The sequence below is a fragment of the Struthio camelus genome, chromosome 12 (assembly GCF_040807025.1).
Source record: "Struthio camelus isolate bStrCam1 chromosome 12, bStrCam1.hap1, whole genome shotgun sequence".
NCBI classification, from domain to species: domain Eukaryota; kingdom Metazoa; phylum Chordata; class Aves; order Struthioniformes; family Struthionidae; genus Struthio; species Struthio camelus.
In genome coordinates, this window is record NC_090953.1 from 10,724,791 (window position 1) to 10,750,349 (window position 25,559).

The following is a 25,559-nucleotide window of genomic DNA, read 5'->3' on the forward strand; positions in this document are numbered from 1 at the left end:
AGTCTCTAAAAACTATGTTTAAATTGGGTTGTGCAATTAGAGGAAAATCCACCTGCTTACAACAGAAAACACTTTCTCGTTTGCTTGCTTTCCAAACCAAAACCAGTAAAGAGTATGTCTGGAAGAGTTAACTGTTTCATGTTGCATGAGGAAATCATCATTTTTGGTGGTATGCCAGGCAAAAAAATGAGTAAGCAGAGCAAGCACTTTGTGATAAGATTAACTGAATTCCCCACCCTCCCATTTCTCCTCTTTAGTGAAACCCAAGCTTACGGTAACCATTGACACCAATGTGAACAGCACAATCTTGAACCTGGCGGATGATGTGAGCTCCTGGAAACCTGGAGATACGATTGTGGTTGCAAGCACGGACTACTCCATGTACCAGGCAGAAGAGTTCCCTGTACTGTCATGCAGGGCCTGCAGAGCCAACCAGGTCAAGGTAGCAGGTAAGGTATTTGTCTTGTCATGTCAGTATTACGTTAGACAAATTCTGTAACTTGCACTGAAGTAATCCCATTAAGTAAATAGAATTGCATGGGTAGTTTTTAGATGGTTTGGGGTAACATATGCCTTTCTTGCTTGAAAAAACATCTATCTTGATTCTGGTTCCTTTCTACCTTCCCTTTTCAGTACCTGACTGAATTTTTTTTGTTTTGTTTTGTTTTGTTCCCAAGAACATTATTGAATGGGTGTATTTATTTAAGGGAGACGAATATAGTTAATGTGTTTGAAATAGTCTATTTTGCATTTCTATTTTTGAAAATGTGTCACTTTCTGGAGAGCAGGAGGTGCGCCTAGCTGAACTGAAGAGTGAGCTGGAGGAAGAGCAGACCATGAGAAGTTTTTAAGGCTGTGAAGTAAAGTGTAGCTGGCTATTTCCCTAAGAAAATTATATTTAACAAGAACTATAATCTCACATTTTAGAAACTCTGTTCTGTACTGCTGAAGCTACTGTTTCTTTTTACTGTGTTGTCTAGACTGCATTGCTTCCAGGTGATGTATTAACCACATATTTGTGGAGTCACGTGGCCAGCCATATTGTCTTGAGCCACAGTACTTGGGGCAATGGAGTTTGTAGAACGCTGTCTGAACTAATCTGAGCAAAAGGAACGGGAAGTTTTGCAGAGCCCTGGTGTTTTTCTCTTGAAGGTAATTAGCTCAAATCTGGAACAAATTGCTGCTGCAGATCAGACACTGTAGTCTGATGATTGTACAGTGGTCTTCAACTACTAAGTCCAATTAAACACTATAACTATGACCAGAGTGTATATACCAGAGTATAACCAGCCCAGGGTGTTACTAGTGGGAGAGGTGCGTCTCCACTTGAATATCTAAAGCGTTTTTTTTCTTCTAGAACTAGATTTTGGCACAGTGATGAATAGAATATGGAAATACCACCTTAACTGCCCCCTTTGTGAACAGCTGAAGAACTTTTAATTGCTGTACCTTACAAAAGCAGAAGTTATTTTACAATATAAAAGTGTACAATAGCTGAGACCATATTTGAATGGTAGTATTTGCCTGGTGGTAATTCTTATATGTTACATTATCTTTTGCTTAAGCACTGGCAATTTTTGTAGGCAGCGTTTTTGTGTGTATTTACAGTAAAATCTTTCTGAGAAACCATGAGGGCACTTGCAGCATCCAATACACTGGGGAGTTTCCTCAGTTCTGTGAAATGAGCTACTTTACTATTATCTCTGATGAAACCCCTTCTGGAAGATACAAATATACTTCCTTTGGCAGCTACTTCTTCACAGAGCTCTAGTCATTCTTTGTTAGATGGCCTAAGAGAGAGGTGTTTGTGAAGCCAAGAAAAATGTTATTCTCAGTTTGAATGTATCATAGTCTTATGACTTAAAATGACTAGTACTTTCAACTTATAAAGACGAGACATCTCCAAATTGAATATTTTTCTTGAGTAAGTTTTGAGCTGTTGGAAAAACTGTACCAGACTAGTAGGATACAAGTTACATCATGAGGATGATCTTGGAAAATAGTCAATAAAAATAAAGATCAGAGATTAAAATTTCTCTTAGGCTCTTCCCATAATCTTACGGATCTGTGAAACTCTTGTAGTTATATTTATTTTCCACAGCAGTGGCCACTAAGTTAGTTTACGGAAATGAATAAGGGGTTAAGAACAACCAAAAATCATGTGATTTTCAAGTAAAGCAGCAAGTGGAAACACTTGTTAAAGTAATTGTGCTCTTGGTCTCCGATTACTCCTTAGGAGAATCAGGACGTTCCTTTTATTACCACAAATAATATGAATACTGGGGCCAAAGTCTGCCCCTACTTATATCCAGGCAACCCCATTGACGTCAATGGGATTCCAGTGATTATATCAGTCAGGCCAGAATCTGGTCAGTAATAAAAATCCCATCCAACTTTCCTTTAACAAAAGCACATTCACACTATAAAATAAAATAATCTGCCTGATCATAAGTTCAGTCTAGGTGAAATAAATCCTGAGGATGGCTGAGCTGTCTTTAGGAGCCACCAAGTCATCGAGGTGCTCTGTGCTTAGCTCTGTGTATAACCTCATTCAGCTCCCCTTGCCGTGGCAGGCAACTAGCCAGAACAAGGAGAATTAACAGCCCACTGGGTGGGTGCTCTCCACCCCTCCTGGGGCTGCATGCACCCACCTGTGTGTCTCCAGCTCCCTGCACCCTGCACCCTTGCCTGTGGTGCCCCAACCTGTGGGGCAGGCAGCAGTATCGCGGCGGCAGGTTTGGGGGTGTATTTGGCCAGCTGGCTCAAAGGTTGTGCCAAGGGGGGGTGACAGACAGACAGAGAACAATCGCATAAAAATAATTGGCAAGCAGCAGGGCCGGGTCTCTAGCCTTTGAGCAAGCAAGTGGCCTCCTGGCACAGCGGTTGCCCTGGGCTCTTAATTGCATGCAGAAGACCTTCCTCTTGAGTGTCTGCCTGCCTTTCCCAGCGTGAGATCTTCAAGCTTGCTCTGCTCCTTCTGAGAAAAGGCTTTCACACCAATACATTAATATATGTGGCTTGCGGGGGTGTCATTTGTAATAAGTGGAATGGCCTAATTTTCCTAAGACGTTTAGGTTAGCAGCTAAGAAATCCAGAAGTCTGCTGCCCTTTGGAAGACAAATGATAAAACCATTCCTACCCATGATGGGTTATATTCCTTTTAAACTCTATTTTTCCTTTCCATTTTTTTAAACAAGCCCAAATGTCAGGTCTGAACTACTTAAGAGTCTCTTTGTTAAAAAAAATTCAGAAAACCTCTGCTCTGTGGACAGACGATTTGGTGTGGCAGCTACTGGGCATACCAAGCTTTAATTATAACTGATGCTCTCATCATTCAATAGTATTTTAATAGACATGATTTAGGGTATTGTGCCAAATAAGTCAAATTTATTAGTTAGCTCATGTGCTATTTATATTGGATGCTTCCTACTGAAAAGTCATACTTGCTTTACTCGCTAGAAATGGCTTGATTAGGGGCAAAGAAGATGAGTGTTGAAGGAAAATAAGGCTGGTCTTTTCAAAAGAGCTTAAGCAAGTTAATACTCCATTCTCATTAGATTTTAGTAGGATTTAGGTGTCTAACTGCGGCCCTCTGAAAAATCTCAGCATAGAAAGCGAGAAAGGGCACCCAAGGACTGATCTTGTGCACGCCTTTATTGGAGTGAGTAATTACACTAATGTCAAAATGATTGCTTTCCTGACTAAACGCTTCTCGAGAGAGGACTGAACTCTGAAGGTCACACGTCCCAGTTAAACTGTCACTCGTTTAAATGGAACTTGTCTCCCCACTCGCCTCCTTTTGCTTAACTTTTTCACTTGTCATTTTTCTGTCTAGATTATTTTCTCTGTGGGAACAGATTAAAACCGTTTGATCTTGGAATTTCACAAAGCCTGGGGAGGGACGGCAGTACAGCATAGCAGGAGGGAGACGGAAGGAAGGAAGGAAGGGTTGTGTTGTTATGGCAGAACTGGATAGTAGGAAAGATCAAGTATTTTGTCTAGTTTCCCTGGGAAACAAGTCTTATCTGCATCTTGGTCACTCTGTATGAAGTTACTACCAACGCTGATAAGTTTCACCATGGAAGAGAAATACTGAAATGCCCTTTTGTGCTCATAAATAGCTCTTGATAAAGCATGAAAAAATCTGTTTGTGCCTGGCATAATTACTCAAATTATCCTACATATTAGAAATTCTATGATTACAATTGCATATATCTTAAATCAAGCTGATTGGGTTGTGGATATTTGAGAGAGAGAGAGTTTACTGGGCTCTTGTTCATGCAGGAAACTTACTCTGAAATAAAAGATATTGCAAACATATAATCCTCAAACAACTTCACAGTAACTGCCTGGGTCTGCATTCGTATTGTGCTGTAAGAGTGGGGGAAGTTACTCCACTGGCAATATTCAGATACTTTCAGAGATCTGGAGAGGTCTGTGGAAAGGTTGGCATCGTTTCTGCTGGAATTCCTTGGAAGCTCTTTTTCTTAAGGCATCGCTGGTGCTCGAGGGTTAGAAACAACCAGAGTTAGAAATACAATAAAGCTTACATAGCAGTTCAAAAGGTTCACGTTTGGGCAGTGGGGGCTCTCACCTAAGGGGAGGACGGGCCGTGCAAGTCAGGAGGCCTTGACCAAGCATGCTTAGGCATGGCTGCAGCATGCTGATACAGACAGATGCTGGTAGACGTCCTCCCTGCCTCAAACAGGACCAGCTAGAAGCCAATAGCATTATTATGCAGCACTGTGCTCAATTAAAGCCAGCACAGAGCGTGAGCAGAGGGGCTCCCATCCGTCCACATCACCTCTCATGTCACATCTGTCTGCAGCAATAAGATTACTAATTTCAACCTTGAAACCAAACAGTTACTGACAGAAGGCTTTGATCCAACGTGGTACTTAAGCATACGCTTAATATTCTGCACATGAACTCCTGGCATTTCACGCTCATGCAGACAAAGGTGTATTTCAGAGCTTTGCAGTGCACTGTGCACTGCATTGTGCAGGGCCACAACAGTAGAAGAGGGATGAAGGGCTAAAATAGAGCAAGTTACCCGGAAGGAATCCGTCCCAAGGAGCCTTAGTTAGATCAGAACTCTTTGTAAATTTTCATCCTTTATATAGAAAGTCCTTCCACTGGAAAATTGGTTTTAATTTCCCATATAAAAGTTGTGCATCCTGGAGGAATATTTATTTGTTAATGCAGCAGGCTGTACTGCGTGACTCAAGAAGCTGGTCAGTTCACCCAAACCATGCCGCAATTTCTTATGATCTTGTGGCTTGAGGATGCAAGAAAACACCATCAGTATAATACAGAACAATGAAGATTTGACAGGATGCCTGTGAGAACATTTGTTGTTTATTAAATATAAGCAATAGGGGCATTACCACCCGTGATGACAAATGTTTGGCACCAGTGCTCAACGTGAGAGGTTTGGGCTGGCACCTACGATGAGTCACACTGATTTAAAAAAAAAAACAAACAAAGTATTCAGTATTGCTGGATCACATGAGTTGAACAGATAAGTTTGTGTTTAACATTTCCTTTAAAAACTGTTGTTTAGGAAACGTTAAAAGATCTTGAGAGAGAAGATCTGATCCGCAGCCTGAGAAAGTCCGGGGGAGAACAAAAGACCCTTTGGAGAACTCTGAACATTGAGGAGAGGAAAAAAAAAGTTCAGGAGTATCTTAGATCCATTTCATCTTAATCAGGCCTAGGCCTCTAAGTGCCTGGTTCAGTTCTGAAAGTGAGATCTATAAGTTTAAGTCATTTAGAGCCAAGGCATTTAGGAACATGTGAGTGTACCCGGGAGGTTTTTCAAAGGCATATCTGCCTGTAATTCGCCAGAGCTAGGCACACATCCGCATCTGCAGCTGCTGAAATAGTTTTAAAATTCCACCCTTTCGAGGTTTGATAAGGGCTGAGACCCAAGTTTTATGGTTAGGTTCAAGCATGACAGGTTTTCCTGAAGCTTTGTACAGTTTGGAGAGAGACTCTGCTTTGAACTTTTATGTTGACATAAGCCTGCCCTTGATTTGTGGATCATCTATGTTTATCTTAATACATACTTTCTTTTAATAGTCGCCTTGCCCTTACTAAAACTGCCCTGATTACTTTCATAGCTGCTATCTTGAGCAGTAAGCATGGAAATGTGCTCATATTCTGCTGATTCAAGACCTATGTCAGGCAGGCCCGCGTATTAAAGCAGCTTTTCCCCGTGAATTTATGTTCTCCTCACTGCAAGCACCGGTGTGACAGAGAGCCGCAAACGTGGGGAATTCTTTTCCCAGCACATAGGGTTGTCAGGTGGAGACATAACCCGTGTCACCACCACGCTGTGTTTGGTTTAGATTACAGCACGGCACACGTCAGGCTTGCTGGTGAGGCAACTTCTGTCCGTGAGTGATGCAGCAAGACCAAGCCCAAAGAAAGAGCTGATGAATCAGTTACCCTGGCTTTGGCAGCGCTTGGGCAGTCCTCGGGATCGGCTTCACTGCTGAAGCAGCAGACGCGTTGCTTCCACGTTCAAAGTTGTAGTGTTGCTTTTCTTATCATCAAACCACTCCAGTGCCGGGTTGCGAGTCCCTGCTTTGGGCTTGCCCGTGGCCAAGGTCTCAGGGTTTTGGGTATGACTGCTGCTGCCCGGTACGGCTCAGCATGCCTGCTGCAAGCAACAGCTTAGTTCCAGATTCAGTTTACAGCTCTGCAGAGTGAGATGCTCCCAACTCTGAGTGAACTCTCTAAACTCTCCACGGAGCAGCCTCTTTTTATTTTTCTCATGCCCATCACTGAACAAGCCCTATGGGCTGCCTGCAAGTGCCCTGGGTTTATAAACGTGCATCCCAGCACTTCTGGCCATGTGGAAACTGCCTGGTGCTGGTTTCCATAAGGAATTTAACAGCACCTGAGGGATCCTGTGCCAGCGTCTGTCTCCTGTGAACCATTTCCGTAGGACGGCCCCATTGCTGTGAGGAGCTTGAATTTCTGGCTGCCGTGAGGAGAGGTTTGTTTCTGAAAACTCTGTTAAAGGAGCTATTATTCAAAATCCACTTTTACACTGGAAGGGAATTGCTTTCCATCTCTCCTTTTATCTCCAAACAAGTCAAGTCAGCAAAAGCGTAAAGCGAAAAACATGCACCCAAGAAGTTATATTTAGAATCCGGTTAATGCATGTTTAACATTCCTGTCAGTGCTTACACTATTTTGCATGTCTGGACTGGTGTTAAATTAAATTAAATACATGCAAGCATGACATTTATTATTCTAGAGCTCAGCACATAAATAACAAAACTGCCTATCTAATTTCAGCGCCATGCCTCCCAGAGATGTGGCTTGAAATAGGATGTTCTTATGATTATCTGAACTTCTTCCTGCATTTCAGTAAATCAAAGAAAGGTCAACATGGGGGCAAACTGAAAAAAACAACTTAAAAACAGTTTTATAATGGGAGACTGTCTTCCTAAACAGAGTTGCTTAAGGGTCTAGCATAGAGTTTCCTCATGCAGAGGACACTCACAGCTGCAGCTTTTTTAATGAACGTGAGTAAGGCAAACAAAGTTGCTTTTTGGATAGGCTAGATCTGATTTTGGACAGGTATCTGATGAGGCAATGCTCCAGGGACACCCAGACAAGCAGGGCCTTTCTGGGAAGGCATTTGCTACCGTGGACAAGATGCAAACCCACGCCCAGATCTGCCCCTCGCCTTTGATGTGGTGGGACGGGGCAGAGTGCAGAGTAGTCCCCATCCCATGGCTCACCTCTGCCAACCCTAAGGAGAGCCGCAGGAAAACCTCCTATTGTGTGTGCAGGGGCAGGAGGAGGGTGACGTGATGCTGATTTGAAGAGGAAGAAATTCTAGTTTCCTTCCTTCCCAAGCAAGCATGCTGCCAAATAATTAAGCCCACCACATGTTCTTCTAGTCTTCCCCCTACCCCCACAATGTGCTATCTCATTCTTCATCAGAAGCTGAATGGATAAATGGGTAAAAGTGTGGCCTTGCATCCACCTGTCTTGTCATCACCACTCTTCTAGTTAACAGATGGTGTTTTTTCATGTTATTGCAGTATTTCGTAGGTGGAGGAGCTGAGGCAGAGGGCACAGGTAACAACAGCGTGTCATGCAGCACGGCAATCTCAGAGCCGCAGACCGAGGCAGAAGGCTCACCCTCCCTGAATCCCAATATTATCGGTGAATTACATTGCTTCCAGCTCCAGGAGAAAGGGGGAGTGAATGGTGTTTGCTTATCTTTTGTTATAAGCTCAAAGCATCATGTTTTGTTTAAATGTTCAAAATCCTCCCCCTCCCCAGCTTGGCACCTCTGTGCTTAAGCACAAAGTGCTTCGCAGTGATAGTCAGGCTTCGGGATTGCCATTTGTTTCTAATTACTGCTTTGAACAGTTCCACTGAAATTAAATACATGCAAGTGTAGCATTCCTTAAAGTTCAGTGTTTACTTAAAGAGTTTATTACTTATTTTTACTGGAATAATACAGAATGTAGTCAGTAAGATGAGCCTTTTCCCAACTGCATTCTCTGCAGAAAGCCAACGCAGGAAGGAGGGAGGATGAATATGTTTGAATGAAATTACAGTAAAGAGATTATTTTGCTTTCTAGACATCCACACTGCCTAGAGTTCAGCCCTTTCTGTCAGGTCAAGGAAGGCTTTATGTGCTTTTAACCCTTCCAAGGAGCCAGGTGGATGTGTGGAGGGAGCCTAGCAGCAACCTGCCCTCCGACACAGGGCAGATGGATGATCCCAATCGACTCAACTAAGCCAGAGCAGAGGGAAACATTGAGAGGAAGCTGGAGACATGCAGGTGGATCGAAAACTGAGCAGTTTGGGAGCTGCAAGCAGCCCACAAGCTGGGGTGGGGTTGCGGTCTTCTCAGGCCACAGTTTCTACAAGGCTTTATGCGCAGTCTTGCCCTTGTTTAGATTAACAGCCATGACTTGAGTAGGATCAGACTGACACTCACCAGTAAGTCGTGCTGTGAGATTTGAGCATCTCCCAGCGTCTCACTAGAGAAAGTGCCATGCTACATCAGCAAGTTTCTTTGTGTTGGACAGTCATACACAGCTGATTGCAAACCAATGTTAAAAGTTCCTGAGTGGTCACAGTCTCTCTTCGAGGTCGGCAAAATGTTTTGTCTAACAGACTGTTGGTTTAACTCCCTGGCTAAATGAAGCAATTTAAGACCAAAAATCCCACTTCCTCTGTTGAAGAAATCTCAGCAAGACCTTGCATGACACCTGTGCTCCAGGCTTCCCTCCTTTGAGGAGTCAGCCAACAGTTTTTGCTGATTCAATTACTCTTTTCATTATCACACTACCCCCACCACAGGAAGTATGAAGGGAAACCAGCAGTGTTGGCAGAGTAACTCTGAAACTGGATCTTGTTCCCTCAGGGAAAGCAACGTATCTCCACATTGGAGAAGTCATTGACGGCGTCGACATGAGAGCAGAAGTGGGGCTGCTGAGCCGGAATGTCGTGATCACGGGCGAGATGGAGGGGCAATGCTATGAGTACAGCAGCAAGTTGTGCTCCTTCTTTGATTTCGACACCTTCGGGGGACACATCAAGGTAGGGCTGGAGCCCTCTGCTTGCACCTTCCTACCCACAGAGCCACGCCTTAACATACCGAGGGAGCCAGGACGCTGAAAGAAAGGAATTCCTCGCATCAGCCCGCTGAGCAAACAGCCTCTCCCTGCAGCACGGCAGGTCCACCCTGCTGCTGCTGCTGCTGTTCCCCCTGCTTTGAAGTGCACCTCACGCCCCTACAGATATTGCTCAGCCAGACAGGCTGGCGTTCAGCCTGTCTGAGATACAATCTCTACCTCCCAATCCCAGTTTTCCTCAAATTCTGGTGGTGTGCAGCCCAAGGGTTTAGATTTGAGCCTAACTGACTGAAAAACTTCATGGAAAACATTAAACGTGAACAGTTTTCCTTGTAAACGAAAGTCAGATGTAGCCATGGCAGCAGTGGAGAGATCAGAGAGCAGCTACAGTCCATTTAGGCACCATGCTCCTCTTTCCCTCAGCCCACAGTCATGCATTTCCTTCCACACAGTAAATATCTTTAGTCGGCACAATGCAATCATTTTTACCTTTGTGTTCCCCCCTTCTACCCCAAACAGTCTTTTATGGCTCTTGACTGACATTCTGTTGTTCTCCAGGTTGGTCTTGATTTTAAGGCTACACATATTGAAGGTCTAGAACTGAAATACATGGGCCAGCAGACAATGGGACATTACCCAATTCATTTCCATATGGCTGGAGATGTGGACGAGAAAGGAGGCTACAACCCTCCAACGTACGTGAAGGATGTCTCCATCCACCACACCTTCTCCCGCTGTGTCACGGTCCATGGATCCAATGGTTTACTGGTAAGAAGCTCCTATGTCTACCTTACAGATCAAAGTACCAGCCAAATTATTTCCTTATTTCATGAGTATAAGCTAGTTGTTGCAGGTAATATATTTTACTGTTAGATCTAATGTCTGCCTATTTTCTCCTATCCTAGTTTTGTGGATTTATAGTGTAGGCATATTTCAGCCTATGTTAAAGAGGGGGTGGTCAGCATGAGGATGTGGCACTATCATCAGCTGTGTGTGACTCAGACCAAGCAGAGCTTTTCTCTGTGTGCAGAGATGCCTGCAGACCAGCCCATTTCTAATGAGTAGTTGAACTTATCTACAGACAGAGAGTTTGCTATTTACAGAGGATAATTAGAAGGTTTAAACATGCTTCAACTTTCCTATAATAAAGAACAACATGTTTGCAATGCCATTCACAACATTAAGCATTTGCAGAGCCCTGATTTGGCTGATTTGCTCTCCAGAACAAGAAATTCTTTAGGATATGTTTATGAAATGATGCATACCTGTCAGATAAGTTGCAGCACACTGGACATGATAAGAACACATTTAGATTCTCCATAAACGTGAAGACTCCGTCTTTGTCATAAGGATGTGGAGGGAAAACGTTTCTGAGCCATGCTAAATCCCTAAACATCCCAGAGACTGGCACAAAGCTCCCAAAGGCTTTTATCACTGTTTCCCCTCTTCTGAAGGCTTTCTCCCAGAACACAGTTGTGCCTCCAGTACCTCTCAAATCCAGATGGGTTGATTGGGTTCCTCTGTGTTTTTGTCAACTTGAACTTTGTACTGTTTTAAAATAGTATCTTGATAGCCACTCACATGAGAAATTACAGATAGGGCACCTTGCCCAGTGCAGCCACCTGGCTCCAGTAACTAAATCAGAATCTAAAAAGTACAGTGTGGATGTTGTTACTGAAACTATATATCCAACCAGCTCCATTCACAAAATGAATGTGATAAAAGAGAAGTTTTTACCCATATTCAGGAAATGCAGAGAAATCTGTCCTGAAGGCAGAGCTAAAGGTGTGAAATAAATGTCAGGTTTGACTAGTCAACTTTTCTCTAAGTATCAGTTCAAATAGGAAGTTTTAACATGCCAAGATTTCTGTAGGCAAGGACTGTCACCAATTCAGTGAGATGGCATTGTTTTCAAAAAAGAGAAAAAAAAACCTATGAGACCCTGAAGAGAAGTGTTTGTACAGTCAAGATCCCTGCTGCTGCATATAGTACAGTTTTACCAGAAACCCCATTATTGGCAGGTATAGGCTGAATAGTCCCTGAGCATTAGGAATTCGTGACTATGTCACTGTTCTGAAGTTACGGTATCCAATCATAGTAAGAGTCTGTAAGAGTCTACAGTGCTTGAGCTTTTTGGGGGGTAATACTTATTTTCGCTGTCTGGCTAAGAGATGACTTTTGTCCTTTACTTACTGATGAACGCTTCCTCCTTTGCTTACACATGGAGGACTTGGTCTTACAGTCTTCCTGTTAGCAGGCACCACAGGATGGAGTCTCTGAAAGTGGCAACACTGGAAAAGGAAGCCACAGACATAATTAAAATACACAGAAGTTGAAGAGAGGACATTGAAATTGCAGTTCAAGAAGCAGAGCAGCTTTTATCTGCTATTTCTGAATCTGAGGTTCTGTTTCTGACCTCTGCCCTTCTAAATTTTTAACACGAGCCTAAAAACTTGCCAAGTGAACTTGGCTTCTGAAAAAAAAAACCTAAAAACACTCCTATATAAATTACATATGGCATTCAGGGTCATGTAGCATCTTCCCAATTCAAAGGCACCAATATAGGAATAAAACTAACATAGAGAGTGGAAAGGCAGTATTGCCAGGATTTGTTTGTCACATAATAGCAAGGCTGTTAACAATGGTCGCACAAACACGTTCTCTGGTTATACAGTGGTTGCACAGCTGTTGCTTAGCTGAAGGCCAACTAAAGCCCTAGCTCTAAATCTAATTTGTGATGTTAATTCCCTGTTGGTTAATACCTGCCAACCCAAATACCCAGAGCCTGGCATTTTTCTTATGGGTCAGAGGGTTGGGTTTATATAGAGCATTTGGAAATATTTCTGTCTCTTGTGCCTTCTTCAAGTGACAATTGCGTCACTATGACTTGGAAATATTACAGGGATCCATGATCTCAGGCTTTTCCAGCCAAGATGACATGATGAAATTTAGATAGATTGATGTAGCCAATGAAAGCAGTTTGATTCTTCTGCTGTTACTCAACAGCCACAGTTCCCTGAAGGGCCTTAATTCAACTCCATGACAAGGTACTCAAGAGAAGTCTTAGCTTTTAGGGGCATAATCGGAAATCTTGATCAAGAATTTAATTCCTGCTGATTATGGTTTATCATAATATGTGAGCACTAAATTGTATCCATAATACTTGGCCTATTTTTTTGTTTTAACCAATTATTGCCATCAGCCGAAATGAAAGCCCCAGTAAAATAAAGCAATCTAACCATGTTTGCTCAGTTGCATCACAGAAGAGGTGCTCCAAAGGTTGCATCAGTTAAATGGCATTTCATTGCTCTGTGACAGACATCTGCAGCAGCGGTTCCATCCCTTGATTCATCAGGCGATCCCACAGCATTCTCCACACCTTTTTTTTTGTTTACTCTGTTTTCCTTCCTTTCCTCCTCTTCCTGCCCCCAGATATATTCACAAGCACCCAGATGGGTCTCTGATGAGTGCTACTGTTATTCCATGCATTTCCTAGTTGCCTATTACCACCTTACTTGAGCAATGCTACCTGTTTCTACATGCACAAGCACCGTTTGTACAAACAGTAATGAGCTCTGCGTCCCCCCAGGTAACATTCATTCCCTCTGAGCTCAGGTAAATCCAAAGCATACTTTGCTGAGGAGCAATTTGTCTTGATGATGTGCATGAATCACACTTTGGAAACAGACATACAAAAATCTTGCTGGACTATTAAATGCCAGCATAACAAAGCACTTAAGGACATATTTGAATTTGGGCCACTGATTTCAAAGGGACTTCTCACATGACTGTCTAAGTACCTATCTAAATGCTTTAACAAATGGGAGAGGGTCATCAGTTATTTTTACTTGCCATTAAAGTAGGCTGGTAATTTGCATACAGACCCTTCTACTTGCTTAGCTATCACTTTTCTCATGTCACTTAAACTTTTCATACTCTTAGAAGAACCTTTAGAAACACTTAAACTGAAAACACTAGGAGAAAGGCAGTGTCCCATTTATTCCTAATGCCAGAATTGTTTTTCTGTGGACCTGTACAGTGTTGCTAATAGTTCCTATCCCAGCATTAGCTCACCTCTATCAATGGGCTATTCTGCACTTGTCTGCTAGTTGATACTCCCTGTAAAGCATAGAGGGTCCTTCTGAATAAAAAAATTGTAGAAATTCTCTTCTCATCAGTATTATTCTTTGAAAATGCCAGTAATTGCACAATGTTTTCTTTAATACACTGGACATAAAACCACCTAGTTACACCACTGCACTCCCAAGGATCAAACTTTGCTCTGATTCCCACTGTCTCAACTGGATCCTAGTGTGCAAGCTAAAACAGAGACAGTCCTCAGGGAAGGAAATTAAATGGAGGTCAATAAACAGGCAGGCAGGATCCAGTGAAGAGCTGTGCTTCATGGAATAAGAAGTTGTGCTATCTAAGCACTACAGCGGTATCTACTTTTACTAATCCAGCTATGCTACGTGGCGGTTGTTTTACCACAGAGGACATAATCTGGCTATAAATTACTCATGGTTGAAGTAAGATTACAGACTATTGGGAAGGTTTTCATCAAATTAAAAATTGAATTCATTGGAAAAGTGCCTTTGGAATGAGTAGCTCTTTTGCTACCCAGACATTTCAGTACTAGGCTTGTGCATGAGAAGATGCACGGAAATTAACTCAGAGTTGACCAAAGCAAAACTTAATCAAATAGAGGGTGACAGATACATTAGGGACCAGGTCTCTGGCTGATAAATCAATGTTGCTCTGTTGGCTGTCAGGGATGAAAGATAACAACGTGTAGCTTGCCGACTCTGAGGATCTCTGCTAGTGCACGTTCCTCTCTCCGCCTCATTCCTCTCTTACCGTACTGGGAGATACATTCCCCTGTGATGTTACTCCACATGCACAGAGGTGGGCTTTGACCCAGCTATAGGCTGATCACCACCGTTTTTCACGTCCCTGTGCGCAGTCCTGGTGCCATGCTGTGCTGGCTGGAAAGATGAATGGCAATAGCAAGTGGCGAACATTTCTCTGAGGAGCACTTTTCCATCATCTAAATGCTATAGCGCTATTACTAACGTGTCTTTCCAATTTTATTGTTGTGGGAAAGAAAACTAATAGGTTTAGATGGCTATTTCTGTGCAGTTCTGATATCTCTGTGACTAAAAGACATCCTGCTTGTGTTGGAACTCTTCTTCTGAAAATAGGTCACTCTCCTGAAATGTTCTCCTTTCCCATAAACCTTTCTAACTGCAAGTCTAGGAAAGTTCATGCTTCCAAGGAGGGACAGTTTAGTTCATTTTATACCTAAATAAGGAAGCCTTGGCCTTGCACAACCGATCTCATTAAATCAGAGAAGTCAGCAGCAAACTTCAGTGAGGTAGTTTAGTGGAATGCACCACTTTTTGCAGATCGTTTTAGCTGTGTTTAATTTACTGTGGTGACCTGTGTTCAGAGATTTGAATATTTACATGGGAGCATGGATGATACATAGTAAGTGTGTGTGCAGATGTAAGCATACAATAGATTTGGCAAGCAAAACCTTCTATCTTATGTGAAAACATACTTGTAACCATTTCAGCTTTAGTCCTGGGATTTGATTTGAATTGGTGCTCTTTGCCTGACAACCTTGAGATGAGACATATAGATGACAGAGTCTCAGTCCTGTTTACAAAAGTAATTCAAGCATCTGGAATTCTAGGTCTTTCAATGACACCTTAAAGAATAGGTTTTTTTATCCAGCTTAATATAGTCTTTTGCCCTTCGGCAATTATTCTTTCATTAGAAGCATCCATAGAAACATATTGGCATCAAGTGAAATTCTGTCAGAAAGGTTTTCTAGGTCCAAAGTGGATGGCGGGTGAAGACAGATGGGAAAAGCAAAGAGAGACCGCAGGAGAGCCAGCACTTCAGTGGCTAGGACCCTCACTTGGTCAATGTAGACCTGAAGATAATTTTCCACATCCCAGACAAATCCACTGACTTGTTGGATACAGTGTGTTTGAGGACTGTTGTTTCCTAGCCAGTCCTAGCCTTAGGCTTCAAAGTCACGTACCCACTCCTGAAATCTCAGATTTTTCACTGGGGTGATGGGTATTGTTCTATCGGACACAATAGTGTCCCAATGTTAACAGTATTCAAACCAAAACCAGAACTGCACTGATTAACACCAGCTGGTTTGTCTCAGGGTCAAGTAAAGCTTCTGTCAACAATTTGGAAAAAAGGATCAGGTCAAACCTAAAACAAGCCAGCCTGTCTGGAAAACAATTTGCCGCCTCTCTGATAGCCTGAAAAAATATTTTTTCAGCTCAGCTGCATTTTTCAGATGCATTTTATGTAGCTGCTCATGTAACTACACGTGAAGATGAATAAGCCCAGATGTGATCTGAACATCTGATGTCTTTCATTCATTCCCTCTCTGTGTTTTTTCCAGTCTTATGCTAAGATAATCCCCGATTTCACAGGCAGACAAAAGAAGAATGGAACTAGTATTTCTTAGATGATGACAAATTCTAATGAATTTGAAGTCTAAGCTATTGTTTCGACTATATACTCTTAAAAATCAGGAAGTGATCTTGCTTCTGCTTTTGCTTGTACACCCTTAGTTCAAGAAGTTACTGAGGTTCTTTTATGTTATTCTTATAAGCTTTCTTATTGTTACACAGTGACTGAAGGGTGAAACCTGAACACAGACCTCTGCTTTGTACATGCAGGTGAAGGATGTTGTAGGTTATGATGCGCTAGGCCATTGCTTCTTTACTGAGGATGGACCGGAAGAACGCAACACATTTGATCACTGCCTTGGACTGCTTGTTAAACCTAGCACTCTGCTCCCCTCTGACCGAGACAGCAGGATGTGCAAGATGATCACAGAGGGTGCTTACCCAGGGTATATCCCGAAACCCAGGCAGGACTGTAGGTGAGTGGGAACCTTTCTTTTTTTTTTTTTTCTTTGCAGGACTTAGCCATGAAAGGCAGCATTATGTTTACATGGTTATGTAGTCACCTTCAGAAGTCTAGGTTGCTTTCCTAAAATTTGATAGAGCAGGCTCCGTGGGATCTTTTGGCTTGTGTTATTTAGATGCATACACATCGGAGGTGTAATTTTCCTTTTTAGCATAAAGTAGACTGAGATGGTGGCTACCGCAGAGATTGTTGAAAGTTGCCCTTGCAAAGTATAGCGGTGCCTTGCACCTTATGGAGTCAGTTACATCCTTAATGGCTCAGTAACCAATCACTGAGTTGCGAGTGGGCTGAATTCTAACACTTGTGCTGATGTCAAATAGTAACTGGTTTTGCAAATACTCTCACTACTGTCAAAGTCATTATTTGTGGAGAATTGATACTATTTAATGATAAGGCAGTGGCATCATGCATTCATTTGGCACAGTCTACCTAAGCTGTGAAATGAAGCCCCAAAGGTTATATTAAATGCAGTTTAGCACAGAATTAGAACTTGGCAATAAAAGATCAAAGGCTGTATATGCCTGTTGGATCTCTAATACAAAAGCACATGAAAACGCTTTGATGAGAACTTCTCAAAACTCCTGTTTGCCACACACTCTGTATTAAACCTGGAAAAATGCTGCTTGTCTTTCATCTTCCCTTTTGCAAGATCCCTTCCCCTACTATATCTTTTCAGATCCACCAGCTGAGGTTTAGATGAGGATTTAGAAGCATTTGCAATGAGAAGGGATTTTACAAGTTTTTTTTGCCGTTCGGTTGCCTTGGGAAGTAAAAGGAAAACATGACCAACTTGGCTGCATAGTTAAGCATTGGAATTTTTCTCAGAGGAAGTCATGGGTTCTTCATTAGTAGTAATTTTTAAGAACAGGTTAGAGAAATGCAAGAGGGGAATACTGTAGTTATAGCTGGTCCTGTCATGAGGTAGGGTATGGACCAGCTGAGCTCCTGAAGGCTATTCTAGCCCTCCTTTCCATGATTTTTCAGATATTTTTTCCCTCTAAAATCGGGGTACATAATCTAGGAATATGGTTTCATTGGTAATTATTGGCTGTTCAGGGAACCCATCCATTTTTGATGCATATCAGGTAGCTAATTAGCTTTCTCGTTCTTCTCCCATTCTCCCGATTCTTCTTGAGACAGTACTAACTTTTTAAAGTAAAAACCTGTATGCTTATAGCTCCCTCTGTGACTGGCTTGTCCTAGCCATATATAGAGTGTTTGCCCAGAATGACAGAGTGTCAGCCATGAATTGTCAAATCCCCTACCAGAGTGTTTCCGGATATCTCATGGAAACAAGTAGCGTTGGTTGTTTATCATTTGCACCTGCATATCCAAGCAGGAAGAGTTATAGTAAAAAGTGAAAATATAGAAGCAGAACAAAGTTTTAAAGCTATTGTCTACCACTCACTGGGAGGCCTTGATCTAGGCAACTAAATCCTCCAGTGTAGTCCAGGGAATATTGCAAGTGGTCTGGAGCGGATGTGTAGAACCATGTTGTTTTCAGACCATCTTCCATTAAAAGATGGACTCAAGTTTGCCTTTAAAAGTTTTAAATTGCTGGTGAATCACCAAAGTTTGAGGACAAGACCGCTATGCAAGAGAACAGGAGGTCTTCCAAGGTGGAGTTTGCCTTGAGACCAAAGGGCACTGATGCTGCACTGAAGCTGCTGGATGAGAGGAATGCTTCTGCCCGTAGTCTGGATTTCTCTTCCTCTGATTTTATACTGTAATTGTTGAAGAGGAAAAAAATCTACACCAAAAAAAGCTAAGTTTCTGACCAACAAAAGTCAATGAGAAAGTCTCTGGAGCTAGACTTCCATCCTGAAAATGAGACAGATGGAAGCTGGTTGATGCATAACAGCTAAAAATCTTTGAGGGTTTTCTTGTATTTGGAAATATACTCAATCTGCTGAGACTATCAATATCACCCATTCTGTCCTCCGAACAAACTGGGGTTTTATCCAAAGAAACATATTTTTAGCTTTTACTTTGGCAAGGAAAAGAGCTGAAATTCATGCAATGCTCTTTTTCACATCTGTGTTTGTTTATAAATTACACTTCATGTCTCCATTCATAAAATAAGAGTTAATCAGCCATTGCACTCATTTTCCACTGATAATTCATTTAATAGTCAGAGGTCATACTTTGTATCATTTTGAAGATTCTCAGAAGAAAAAGTGCTACGACTGATCTGCAGAGGTATTGTGAAAAAGTCTTAGACTACTCAGACGCACCCTATCTACTTTTAAAAAAGAATTCAAGGGCTGACCAGAATAAACATGGTGTTTTGCACTGGGCTCCTCCAGCCTGCCAGCACAGGAGAGACTGTCACCGCCCTGCGCCGCAGCTTGCGCCGTGTCCAGGGGCAGCTGGCCGAGGCGCAGAGAGGGGCCGAGGAGGCTGGCATGGCTGCCGCTCTGTCGGCAGCGGCTTGGCGCGTGCAAGCAGACAGCCTTTGCCGCTAAAAATTAGGACAGTAGGATTGTGCCAAATGACACAGGAACCTGTCCAGCACACGTGACTGAGGAGTGTGTATGGATTACAGGACACTGTGGAGACATGACAGGTTCAAGAGCGTCTCCTGTGCAGCAGGGGATAGTCTGGAAATAATCTCAAGTTTTTTTCTAGGCCACTCCTATGCTATGTTTTCATGATAAAGTCACATAAACCAAACTTTGCCTTAAGCCAACAAAGTCAGTTGGCCTAAAGACCCTATAAAGTCCTCCACAGAGAGTTTAAAATAGGCCTAAGGGTAGCATAGGTTCGTCTCCTACATGAAGGTGAATCTCACCCAGAAAATTTAGGGAGCAAATCTGCTGGTTTTAAGCACTGAATGCTTTCCTTCCAAAGTTTATATCCCTGTTAGTTAATGAATGCTCTATGTCACAGGATGGACTATGATGGATTGACTGTTCCTCCTTGATGTACATCTTTCAACTAAGAGTCTTTTACGTGTACATTAGGCAAATGGAGTCCATTTGTCCCAAAAGAAATGCATAGGGGGTGGAAGCAAATAAAGATAATGAATCACAGCAGCTCACGGAAAAGGCAGGTTGCCAGAGGTAGACTTGGAAAGCCCTTGAAAACAATTCCTAGGGTCCCTTGATTAAACAAGTCTCTAGTGAACCTGAGGGCTTATTTGGGGGCAAGGTTCTTTTCTGTAGCTTGTGCAACAACATATTTACCTTATCATAAAGCATAATTGACATCTGACAGCTTCATAGCAGGCTTGGAATTGCAATAGAAATTCCTCATTTAATACCTGGGGTTTTAAAAGATAAGACCATGTTCTCTGTCAGCCATAGAGGACAAATGTGGTGTGAGGGGAGAGAGAAAAGAACCAGTCCCTTTGACCTGGAGGCAGGACCCTTTATCTGAGGCGTTATCAGACCTGCCTGTGCCGCGTGGAGTTGATCATTGACTCTTCTGTGTGTGCCCTAGGTGCCATTTTCATGTTATTCTTTGTTTTCCCGGTTTGCAGTGCTGTATCCACCTTCTGGATAGCCAACCCACACAACAACCTTGTAAACTGTGCAGCTGCAGGATCTGAAGTGAGTGCAGAAGTTTCTTATTTGGTAAAAATTCAGAACTGTAATAGCCCTGCAAGGCTGAGGTTCTTGCTGGAATAAAACCTGCTTCTGTTACTCAGGAGTCATTGAAACTCCTAGATCAAGACATATATTAATGTAGCCAGCAGTGCCAATAAAAAATAATGCTTTTTCTTTTGCTCCACACTTCTTGTCACTTGCTGTTTCTAGAGCTGGATTGCTTTAAGAAAAATTCTCAGCCTTTACACAGTGTGCAGCCTGAATAAATTAAACAAATCTGACTGCGTAGCCTCAGTGAAGTCTTTGGCAATGATTTTGTTGATTGCAGTACAGTAATGGTGCTCTGAAATTTCAATCAGCACTAATGCTAATTCCACAGGAATTCTTAGTCACATCAGGAGCCTTTATTTTTCTGCTAAGACAAATAAACATGCAAATCAAACCTTAAACAAAGAGATACGATCTTTCCAAAGCTTTCAAATCTGAGTGCTTAGACTCTGGCTCCTACATACATTTTTAGCCAACTAAATAAAAATGACCTGCTTTTTAAGATCTGCACATTCATCAGTGTATGTACGTGTGCTACGAATTTTGAAAGGCTTGCTTACACCTTCAATAGAGATGTTAGAGCTTAACATAAGGCATCTTGAAAATGCTGGTCAGGACCAGCACAGTGCCTGTGCGTGTTAAACTTTCTATTGCGTATAGTTATACAGGTCAGTGCTGCTAGCTGTGATTTGTCCTGAAATCTTCTGGCTTTCGTTTTGTGTGCTTACTGATAAGTCCCTGGGCTCACGTAAAGTGGTGAAGTTCAAGTGAAGGCTCAGATGTGTTCTTTTCCCCAGGAAACAGGCTTTTGGTTCGTTTTGCACCATGTGCCCACGGGGCCCTCGGCCGGCATGTATTCCCCCGGCTACTCGGAGCACATTCCGATGGGGACATTCGCCAACAACCGCGCACACTCCAACTACCGGGTGAGCTGCACGCAACGGGAACGCGTCTCTCCAAAAACCACCCCTCTCTCGCTCCAGCTTTTTGCGTCTGCAAACAATTAACGCCTGGGCTTTCCGTTTCACTAAAAGTTCCTGCAGGCTCGTTTGTGTCTGCAAACAAAGCAGCTTGCATGCTGGCACGGGAACACCAAGAGCCAGACTTGTGGGCCTGACTCATGGGCATGGAGAGAGGCTCCTCCCTTCATTCGGTGCCGCTAGGCTGTTTCTTTGCTTCTGCTCTGAAATAGTGCCCCCAGTAGCATCTATTGGCAGCTTTTCTGTTTATAGACCTCAACTGCCAATGTTCACAGTTAACTGAATGGCTTCCAGGGGGATAAATCAGGGCCATTTTGCCTAATCACCTTCTCTAGCTCTTTACTTATTTATCGGTAGCGTACTGCACTGTGGCACTGGCTGGTGAGAACTCAAGCTTGTGTCTGTTACTGAGCGCTTTTGACTGCAGCAGGCTGTTTATGTGTATGTGAATATGTACAGCTACAAGCAAGGTGCAGTTTCTGGAAATCTGCAGCAGTTTGGGTAGGCAAGGAGCTATGCTAGCCCTGACAGCGTTGGCAGCCCTGTTTTACATATTACTCACAGAAGCAGTTTTTGGGATAATGTGAGTGACCCTGGTTTAGAGCAATTGGAAGCAGAACTTGGAAATGGAAAGAACTGTAGAGTATATAAACATACTGTAACATTGCATTTCTCTTTTCTTTTAGGCTGGGATGATCATTGATAATGGTGTTAAAACCACCCCAGCCTCAGCCAAGGACAAAAGACCTATCCTGACACTGATTTCTGGGAGGTAAAGTGTTTCACATGGTTTGATTTGGAAAAAAAATTCTCTGTAGCACTGATTGAAAGCTGTGAAGTTGCTCCCAAGGAAGCTGTAAGAATCGTTGCAACGTCTTTGGTGGGGCCATATTAAGCTCTTAGTGGGGAAAGGTCTTCACTTAGATTTACAACTTCCTAACTTTTGCCCCCCGCCATTCCTTACCATAAAGGACCTCCAGCACCCACACCCTTATGTTTTTATCCTTGATTTTTAGTTCTGAGCTGAGCTGGCATGGGAATTACATCTGCTCTAGGGTGATCTATTAATTCCTTTGTAGATGAGCAAGAAAATGAAATGTTGTCTAGTCAGCAACCCTGCTGGGCAGAACTTGCTGCAAGAGTTTCCCAGGAATAGGAAATTAAATACTTCTTGGAATAGCTGTAAATCTTCTTCATTTTTGGGGGGACTGATTGGACAGGGAGTACTTATATGATGGAGCTTACACTGCGATGTCCAATTTCTGTCTAGTTCCTAATCTGATGCTGCAATAACAATTATATTTATGATTGAATGCATAGAGCAACCCTTCATCGCTGCTGATGTGCAGAGCCTTTGTGCAACACAACGGAACCATTTAGAAATATTAAAAACTACTCTCTAGAGTGTATCGTATTAGTGTATTATATTAGTGTACCACCTCAGTGGCTTCTGAGAATTCCCACTCTCTTTCCCACATCCCCAAAGCTGACTCCAGAGAGCAGGCTGGTGTAAGCAAAAGACCTTCTTGCAGGCAAAGTTTAATAGTGTGGGGGCTCCACTTGCACCCTTTTATCTCATTAGGGGTTGAGTCTGGCTCTTAGCTAAGATACCAACCCCAGGGAGAGAAAATGAGTTGAACATTCTCATGTTTCATGGTTTTTGTTCCTAATAGACCAGTTATCTCCAGTGGCACCCAACCTGCATTGCCCCATGACTGGCTCTCCGGACAAAGCCCTGTAGGGAACAGAAACCTGTTGAAGCTGTCTGTGCAGAAGGAAGGAATGGCTGTTTATTTTTCCTTTTTCTCTTTTCCATCTCTGGGGCATGCTTTATCCACAGGGCTGCAGTCACACACTGGGTGTGCATTGCATTAGTGGGATGTCCTCCTCTCCTGGGGAATGCAGACAGCAGCTTAGGTGTCACTCGTGCCCTTTGTCATATGATCCATATCACCCATGTGCCCAGACTCTTTGTTGATGCTAACAGGCCTTCAAAAGTCAATATTATTTATATTATTTTAATGCTCTACTAATTTTAACAATGAATTCAATAATAGAAGTCTGTAGTAAAATATTAAAAGTAATTGCTAAAAAATTAAATTATTAAGAGAAGCCTGCTCTGCAAGTACCTCTAAATTCTCGTGGGAGCCCAATGCTGCTTTTCCATATAACTGAACGAGTGCCTTGGGAAAACTGCCTGTTGCCATCGGTGCAGTAAGTGATTACAAAAGGCAATTTGTGTCTTGCCATACAAGGGCAGGAATGACCCCTGGAAGCTAAGCAATTCATAATGCAGTCATGTTTATGCTTGGTGATTACCCATCAGCACAGGCTGCAGCTCAGATTATTTACACCACTATGCACTTTTCATACGTCAGGAATGAAACAGTGAATAGCTGATTATAGCTGCCCTGGCTGGGGAAGACTTTGAGGTAGGCTGGACAGCTACAAAGCTGGTGAGATTATTCTGCATTCAGTTATAGCGTTAGATATCCGGGCTAAATTCTGTACCCTGTAGCACTTCTCCAGATTTACATGTGTGTGAGTGAAACTGGAGTCCATCTCAAAGTATCTGTATTTAACAATGTCTGGGGAATTCACAAGGACTGATAGTAAATCTCTCACTGAAAGCAAATGCATAGTGATGAAGCTGCCAAAGCAATATTCATTTACTGGAACGCTATCAGCCTGATGCTCAGTTTTAGATTGATATGATGGTTTATTAAGCGGAGCAAAATGCTATTGAATATCTGTTAGCGATTTGACAGTTTGGCCTCACTACCCATTTGTTAGGAATGAATTTTAATCTTTGGACCATCCGTTGCTGGCACTGAGCTGGATACTCATCTGTCAGGTTTTCTAAGCTGTGTTATATTGATTGAAGATGCTCCTTCAGTAATAAAAAGGAGAGTAACCACTCAGGACTGAGGCAATGACAACTGAACTCAGCATTGCTGTGGCAAGCCAGATCCTCGCTCAGGTCCTGTCACCCCAGTGGTACAGGGGGCAACAGCTGGGGGAGCACTTCCTTGCAGCTTCCATTCATGACTGCTTTTTTCCTTCATCAGGCCAAGGTTTCATCATATTTCAGAGCTCCAGAGCTAATAAATCTCGTACGTGTGTCCTGGGCAATGTATAGCAGGAATAGTGAAGGAGTGAGGAAAATTTGCCAGTGAAGCTCAGTGCTGCAGTATAGCCAAGGTTAAGAGCTAAGAATGCTCAAAAGGGAAAACAAAAGGATATTTATCTAGAAAAGAAGAATATGCTGAGGGATAACAGTAAAGGATTGAAAAACATCCCAGTGTTTTGGGAGCAATGTAAACTTTCCATGCCCTCAGCAATATATCAGCAATACCATAATGGAAAGGTGGAAGGAAACCTGAAGCAAGTCTTTCACAACTGGCTAGCCTGGCCTGGCCTTTCCTTGGCCCTTGCTTCTGGCCGTTGCTCCTCACGCTACCTGACTAGATGGACTGTTGTTCTGGAGCTGCTCCTAAGTGAGCAGAAACCAGATGTGTAGCAAGTGGATGTACAGCGGGGCTGTGTATTGAGCGAGGCTGCCTTCCTTCGCCAACAGCTGCTTCTCCTCTTCTGCTTACAGATACAGCCCACACAAAGACGCTGATCCTTTGAAGCCCAGGGAACCTGCAATAATTGAACGCTTTATTGCCTACAAGAATCAGGATCACGGGGCCTGGCTGCGGGGTGGAGATGTGTGGCTGGACAACTGCCAGTGAGTTTTGCCTTATTTCAACCCTAGAAGTTCAGCCTGGTGTTTATGGCAAGCATAGCTGTGGTTCAGACTATTTATATCGCTTTGCACCTTTCATCTGGCCAAGATTAAAGTAAAGATGAAACGTTAAGTGAGCACAGGCATTATTTTACACAAACAAAATCTGTTTTGCCTGAACCAAAGATCCCTCATATTGTTCTTCTGTGTGATTCTGACCAGCATTCAAAACTGGTAACACACATACGCACACACGTGCAAATAACTAAAGCTTTTTATATGAAAAATGAGGTGCTTTAAAAAGAAAGCAGCAAAATTAGCCACCCACCCTGGCTAAACCTGGTCACAGATCAATTTCATGTGGTTCACTGTTGTGCTGAATAAGCTAGTACTGACGAAGCAGACGTAAGACTATGCATCATAGCAGCAAGGGAGAGAAACTGGGCAAAGGCATATTTGTGCGCTCTTTGAAGGCTGTTTCCTGTGCTGGTCAGAACAGATATTTGTTTTGCCCCTGAAAACAGATGATCTTCTACAGTTTCTTTTCCTGAGCCAGACTCTTGATATCAACCTCAATGAAGAAAGAGGAGGAAAGAAGGGGAAAAGCTACTTTACAAGGCATATTGTGATAACCCTAGTATGAATATCTGTCACACCGCTATCTAGTGTCCAGTTGCTG

General features: G+C 42.8%; 1 protein-coding gene across 3 annotated transcripts in view; it reads left to right on the top strand.

Annotated features, from left to right (window-relative positions):
• Positions 1-25,559, top strand: part of CEMIP (cell migration inducing hyaluronidase 1) — a 122,737-nt gene that overhangs the window by 79,326 nt on the left and 17,852 nt on the right. For all 3 annotated transcript variants that reach the window (XM_068959013.1, XM_068959011.1, XM_068959012.1), the window contains exons 11-18: positions 258-449; positions 9,404-9,579; positions 10,173-10,382; positions 16,322-16,527; positions 20,056-20,125; positions 20,968-21,096; positions 21,837-21,922; positions 24,752-24,883. In XM_068959013.1, coding sequence (XP_068815114.1) covers positions 258-449; positions 9,404-9,579; positions 10,173-10,382; positions 16,322-16,527; positions 20,056-20,125; positions 20,968-21,096; positions 21,837-21,922; positions 24,752-24,883 — 1,201 coding nt within the window. The remainder of the gene's footprint in view (positions 1-257; positions 450-9,403; positions 9,580-10,172; positions 10,383-16,321; positions 16,528-20,055; positions 20,126-20,967; positions 21,097-21,836; positions 21,923-24,751; positions 24,884-25,559) is intronic.